This window comes from Apium graveolens, chromosome 7, assembly GCF_009905375.1.
Source record: "Apium graveolens cultivar Ventura chromosome 7, ASM990537v1, whole genome shotgun sequence".
In the NCBI taxonomy this organism is placed as follows: Eukaryota; Viridiplantae; Streptophyta; class Magnoliopsida; order Apiales; family Apiaceae; genus Apium; species Apium graveolens.
In genome coordinates, this window is record NC_133653.1 from 147,001,029 (window position 1) to 147,008,786 (window position 7,758).

General features: G+C 29.4%; 1 protein-coding gene across 1 annotated transcript; it reads right to left on the reverse strand.

Annotated features, from left to right (window-relative positions):
* Nucleotides 1-7,026: 7,026 nt before the first annotated feature.
* LOC141674095 (uncharacterized) lies at nt 7,027-7,545 on the reverse strand. Its single transcript, XM_074480819.1, has one exon. It carries the CDS (start codon nt 7,543-7,545, stop codon nt 7,027-7,029), a length of 519 nt encoding a protein of 172 aa, XP_074336920.1.
* Between the last annotated feature and the right edge of the window lie 213 nt (nt 7,546-7,758).

Consider the following 7,758-nt stretch of genomic DNA (forward strand, 5'->3'; position numbering starts at 1 on the left):
TCAAATTAGTGGAAGCTCTAAGAGGGACAAGGATTATTGAAGAACTTGAAATATTAGTCAAACTTAAGGACTCATTAGAAAAAAACCTGGTTATGAGAAATTTACGTAAGCTTTGTAACTCTGTAATGATGTAACTGCAGGTTGTATAAAAATTGTATTTTGTCAATCTTTCAATTTTATTGTATTTGATTTTAGCTTGGTGTTAGTCTTGATATCAGGCATGAATTTGTGATAAGTAATCTTCTCACAAATTGGGGGAGATTGTTGTGCAAGACATACTTATATATAACAAACTAAGTCATATTGACAAGTCTAAGATTAAGTTGTATGATAATCTATACTTGTATTCTGTAATTATATTCCTTGAGTTTGTAAAAATGTTTAGTAAATTAGACTGGGGGATTTTTTTGTGAACAGCCTTCAAACTAAGGAATAAACTCTGGAAGAAGATCAAATCCTGATCATGCCTCAGAGAGAAGTGTAGCAACTTCGAGTTGAATAATACTGTTCTAGGAAAAATATTCTAAGTCAAGATATCGATAAGTCACAGAGCAAGGGATATCGAGAAGTTTGTTGAGAAGTCCAAAATAACTTGAAGAAAAAGTCCCAAAAGATATCGACAAGTCATTTTTGTATGTAGTGATCCAAGATATATCGATACGTCAATTTACCAGTAGAGATCTCAGATATCGATAAGTCAAATTTCCTATGTAGAGAACTGGAGATATTGATAAGTCATTTCTTCATGTAGAGACCTAGAGATATCGACAAGTCAAAATCCTCATGTAGATTACTCAAGATGTCGACAAGTCAAAAGCCTTATCGAGAACTAGAGATGTCGACAAGCTATTCTACATCTCGAGAACTAGAGACCTCCACAAGTCATTTATATATATCGAGAACTCGAGATATCGATAAGTCACCTTACTTGTGCATATATCACTTCTCGACGGAACAAAAGGAGACCTCGACAAACTATCTCAAATTCAGAATACAGACACGTTCAAGATTCAAGATTATCAGTCAACAAACAATTCATTCACTGAATTGGAAAGACTATAAAAGCAGCTTGAAGAATAAAAGATTAAGGGCCAAGATTTACTGGACAAAAGATGGTCACAGACCTAAAAGATTCTTCATAGATTTGCTAACACCATAAAAGAAAATAGACAGGATTGCTTTAAAAATTGGTTTAGTACATTTTAGTGCAATTTTTGTAAACCCGTGCTGCTAGTCTATAAAGCATGCACGAGGCCTTAGTTTAGAAGTAACAAACAGATTTAGAAAAATCTTGTATTCTCTCTCATAATAGAATCTGAGTTCTTATTTCTAAGAACACAGATTTGTAGCAAAATAAACTCGATTAATACAGTTAAGTGAATTTTTGGATATTGTGTTTTTGTGTGTTCCTTGTTAAACATTATATCTCTACAATTCTAAACTGCTTTGTTCATCCATAATCCAAGCAGTTTTAAAAGTCAAACAAAATCCAAGAAAAACATTCACCCCCCGGTCTTATATTTCATTGCACTCAATATCTAACATATATACAAGTATGTGTCTCGCACCGGTTTTTATGCTAGTTAATGATATAACACCATAACACACGTTTTATATCATGTAGTTTATTATTTTAGTTTTTAAATTATTAAAAATATAAAACCTGAACCATTAGATTGGATTCTAATATAAAGTTAGAATTTTGGACTACATGACTACAAAAAAATAAGGACTCCATGAATATGATTACCTATAATAACTATAGTGTTGAACAATATAAAATTTAAAATTTGTTTCACAAATTTTTTAATATAAATATATTTCAAATTAAATAATGCATAAATAAACTATATTTTCTATGAAGAAACATCAAATTTCTTACCATTTTTCAAATAACACGTTAACGAAAATTCTAAATTTTACTTTATAGTTGCATTTTAATTTTTTTTAAGGAGAACGAAAAAGGTGCGACGATCACCTCTTTACAAATTCACCATCATTAAATAATATTATAAACCTAATTTTCTTTAACAGTGAAACATTAAACAAAATAAATCAATTTGATATATCTTCATAGTTTTAACGGATCTTGTGACATATCATGTCAAATTTCAAATATATTTAAATATTGGGTCAAGTTCCAGAAATAATAATATACAACCGACTGTTAGTAATTTTGTAAATAATATCAATTGACTTGATCGTATAAAGACCTAAAAATATTATTTTTTTTATTAATATAAGATATTACAAAATTGATCTTTAAATTTACTAAACCTAAATAGTGACAATATATTTTCGGCGAGGACATGTAGTCAAATTTCAAGTATTTTTTCAAAATAGGTAAAGTTTTGGTTTCGAAACTAGTAATTTTGATACATATACCTCAAAAACATAATTTTTAATCAAGATAATACATCATAAAACTTCACCTTATTAGTAAGATTTTATCGTCAAACTCGTAATTTATTTAAACCTAGATAGTGACGTTGTATTTTCAGCCGCATCATGTAGTCATATTTCGAATATTTTTTGAAAAATGGGTCAAGTTCTAATTTCGAATTCAAAATAAACTGAAATACACAGACTATTTATGACCATAACCTATATAAATATGTAGTACAAAACGGAGCCCGCGTTATTTATATAAGTGTATCTATTTTCAACATTTAAAAAAAAATAGTTATATGTACAATTCAAATTTTTTATAAAAAATAAATATTAAAAATATACTCGACATACTTTTAAAACTAAAAATTATTTAATAAATAAGATAATGATCCATTTTTGTACTATACTTAACTTTATATCTAATATTCAATTGTTTAAAACTTACTTTACAAATATTTCAGTAATTATGTTTAAAGTTAAATAAATTATCATTATTTATGACAGTCACATATTATGTGTATGATAAAAAAACCTAAGTCAAATAGTGGTGTAGTGGTAATATGTTCTAAATGTGAATATAAAGCCTGAAGTTCAATTCCTCCAAACAACATTTTTTTTAAAAGATTAAGTACATTGGTAAGTTAGTCATTTCACTAAAAATAAAAAAATTTACTAATTTTATCCCCTTATTCTTCTATTATATATAGAATAGATATGATTCGATCTAACAATAACAGGTCAAAATTTGAATTTTATCAACAATTTAAAAGTAATTTTAAATTAAAAAAAAATCATTGAAACACATGATATATTTAATTGGGCCGAGTATATATTTTTCTGAATATATTTACTGGATCAGTTTATGAAATTATTTATTTTAAAACATAATTATTATAAATAACTATAATAATATAATGAAAAATATATAGATATATTCAGCTACACATATTTCGACATGATTTCTCCTTTAACAAATATAATTAATAAAATACAGAAATAAAACAAGAATTATATAAAACAACAGGTTTTAGGCTGGTATAATTTAACATACCTTCTAAGTAAAAAAACTGTTTTAATGAAAGTATATGTTAGGCCATATATATTATTTTACAATTTTAGTTATTTAAATAATAATAATAATAAAATAACAATTATTAATGCATATCACACGAGTTACAAGTTTCTATACAATATTATTATAAGTTAAACATAATTTTTTTTTATAGTTAGTTAACACCTTTCTAAATATTTCTTAATATCTTTCAAACAAAATTGTTAATTTATTTTAAAAAATAAAGAAACATGTATGTGACATAACTACAAACTCTATTAGTTATAAGAGAAAATAGAATCTAAAAAATATAAAAATTTTATATTAGTACGGTTCAATTCACAATATTTAAATAATAAATTAAAAATCCAGTCGTACGATGTAAATATCCAATAAAAATAGGCAAGTGTGCAAACTTTTAAACGATTTTATTATGTGCATCGACCACTTTATAAGAAAAAATAACGTTTAATCTTTACCGTTAATATTATAAAAAAATATAATCATTACAAAATCAATGGAAAAAATCTCAAATTGATCACTGAAGTGAGGCTATAGTATCAAAAATTTGATTAAACTTAACGGGGTCTCAAGTGTACCACCACTTTAACAGGCATGTCATTATCGGTTACTAGAGTGGTACATTTGAGACCCCGTTAAGTTTAATCAAACTTTTGATACTACAACTTTACTTCAGGACCAATTTGAGATTTTTTCCTAAAATCAATATTATATTACTTTTGAATGAAATTTTTTCAATAATTATATTTAACTTAATATTCACATCTTTAAAGTTGATGGTAAAAAAATAGTCCATAAATGTGAATTTAATCTGCAATAATATAAAAGTTTTCTATTATAATCATTAGAAACTCTATTATATTCAAGTTATAATCAATACCACTAACAGAACTTATTCCCGGACTCTTCTATTTGAAAAACAATTTCAAATTTCTTTAAACAATCAAAATAATAAAAATATTAGCATTCTTCCTACTCTTCAATTCAAAGTAAAATAACTCCAAATTTCTTTAAACAATCAAAATAATTAAAAATAATATGAGTGTAAATCAATGTGATATAAGTGTAGAGATTTCAAATGTTAAAATTATTTTAAAAAATAAAATTGACATCACAAAATAATTTGCAATAAATAGGAAACATACCAAGATTAAATAATAAAAATATTTTCCTCACAAATGTATAAATTAAAATATTATATTAATAATAAAAATGCTTGAAAGGGGCAGATCCCCTTCGGTATGTTGCGCACCATGAACATTTCCAACAAAAAGTTCTACCTAATTCATTTAGTAGTGTTGAAGAGTATAAATCATGTTCGGGTCAAACTCTACCACCTTAAAATTTTAGATGGGTTAATTACTTAACATGGTATCAGAGCTCGATTTCAGGAGGGACTTAGGTTCGATTCCTCCCACCCCATTTATTAAATTTAAATATTTGGTATTTATATTGATTATATTTGTTGTTGTCAACGTAACGAAAAATATCGTACGATTGAAGGAGAATGTTAGAAAGTATAAAATCTTGTTCGGACTTTCGTCTACCATCTTAAGATTTTAGATGGACTGATTACTTAACAAGTAGAACATCGTATTTCAGCAAGCTTATCTAATAGTAAGAATGAATATTATTATAATCCACCTGGCATTGCTAAATGCGAACCTCTTCACAAATAAGATTTTGCTTTGAACCTTGTTTATTATTGTCCGAGAACTAGCAGCTTTTGAATAGTTTACCGATGCATACTCCAAAGAAACTAATGGGTCACTCATATACTCTTCATCCTGCTATTATTCTGGACCAGGGATTAATGTTATGTGCGTCTTCATACAATTGAGTTTTCTTAACTTCACCTGGAAGCACAAGAGAACCCTTTCTGCACTGGGGTGATTCAGTGTCACACTATTAAGAAAACGAGTTCACAACATTTTTGTTAATATTTATGCCATTATTAAACCCATCTGAATTGCACATTATTCATGCATATATATATTAACTTTTATCAGCTAGTTAAAATATTGCCAATGGTCATGTTTCTCACGATTGTCGTCGTGCCTGTACTTCACTCTTTCAAGAATTAAATATTTGTAGTAGTTAGTAGGAAAGAGTACTAATAATTTAATCACTAATTATACTCGCACCTCAAATATCAACTATCATGTATTAGTCTCTCGAACTTAAAAAGTAAAATGAAAATGACCCAACACCTCAAATAATTAAGTGAATGAGTGAATGTTTCATTAAACAGGAAGACAGAAAAAATTGCCTTTGAACATGGCACATTGACATATCAGGTTTTTATGGAAAACAGAAAGGAGAATTTCATATAATGCATTATAAATCTATTTAAAACAATAAGTGAGAATGCTGTGATATTGTAATCGAACAAATGTACCAAACATTAATTTAGCTATAAATACTGTAATAAATCACTGAGAAAAAGAAGGCCTTAATTGCTCTTCAATGGGGAGGGACTGACTATAAACACAGATTGCAAGGAGAATTACTCAGTTCAGGTCAATTATATATTTACATATTTAATTTGCATAACTAGTTTTTTGATTAATTATATTAATAAGAACATTTAGAGTTAGGATATAACAGTTATCTTGTACCTGAAGAAATAGATTTTAAGTCCTGGCACGAGTTTCATTATGATGAGCTGAACTCATTTTATATCGTGCAGCAATCACTCAATTCTATTCAATTCAGACTTGTCACAAAAATTTAAGCTATGGCTTCATTATCAGTGTGATTTTAGAAATTTAGGCATTTGCAGTATCTCTCTTAAATTAAACCCTCTAATCCTATATTGGTCATAAAATGTCTAGCCTATCTAAAACAGGTCCAACCAAAACCAATTTATTAATTATCTGTTGTGCGCATACCCTTGTAATTCAACACACCTAATTTAGTCTCTCGCCCGGAACTGGAACTTCTACCAGGGGCATTACAGAACTAAAGGAACAAATCTTCTTGTGCAAACTACTAAAACCTAATTCATAAATAAATAAAACAATCAAACACGTATAAGTGAAAACCATACAAATACCCCCCACCTCATCACCTCCTAGTCTCCCCTCCACTTCCCAATTATATCACATCAAACTTCAGTTATCTGCAGTTAAAAAACCAAGATTAAAAGACTAGTAGCCGCCCTCCAAATCTTAATGGGTTAATGAACTTTTTAAAAACAATTTTGGGTCCCAAAATTGTTCGATTTATACAAGAAACCAATGACTGATAAGCTCTCTAGCTGTGTTTTCCTTCATTAACATCTTGGGTTAAACATCCTAACAGTGACACTAAAACCAATCATCATATACAGAGTATTCATAACTTGGCATATAAAAATCCGTAAAACATTCACACACTGTCCATACAAGTACTCAAGTAGTGGATAATAAATATATTTAGATGCAATGATTCAATACAAACATAAAACAGGCATAAACGTTCCAGTTCAATTCAAGGTTAAACAGACATAAAACCGTAATAACCGTTCAACGGCACATACACACACATACATAGGCTATATAAAGTCGAAAGCAATCCATACCCTACTCAACTTGTTTAACAGGAGCAGGAACATCAACCGGGACGGCAACATACCCCAACTTGTTTTTGGCAGCACTAACCTCATCCTCCTCGTCATCCACACCCAAATCAAAACCTCGAGCAGAACAAATATACCACATCAAATACATAGTCGCAGCGGCAAGCGCACCGCAGCCAACGCCAAACAAAAGCGCACTAACAATACTCAAAATATCGAGAGTCCGATCACGAATGGAATTGCCGACAGAGGAATCATAATTGAGAGTTGACTTATCATCAGAAGTCAAAAAAGAATCGGGTTTATTAAAGGTGAATTTGTGGAAGGGGGGTTGTTGATGGGTGTATGAGAAAGTGATGAATCGGGGATTGGGGAAGAGGAAATTAGGGTTTTGATTGGTGGGGAGAGAGGAGGATGATGAGGAGGTTATGAAGAGTATTGTTTTGCAAGGTCGTGCGTTGACGGAGATGGTGGTCGCCGCGACGAGGATTGTAACGAGGAACAGGAGACGGTGAATCGCCATTCAAATTTAGGATCTTTTTTAGCAGGCTCTGTTTGGTTCGTGTCCGCGTACTCCCTCCCTTTCTTATTTTTCTTATGGGGTTTGTGGACCCCAGAATAACCTCATCACACCTATATGATTTGTATTTTGATATATTTATCCATATATTGCATATTGCACCTGAACATGGTATTTTTCAATTATTGGCATGTTAATGTTTCAATTTTAATAATA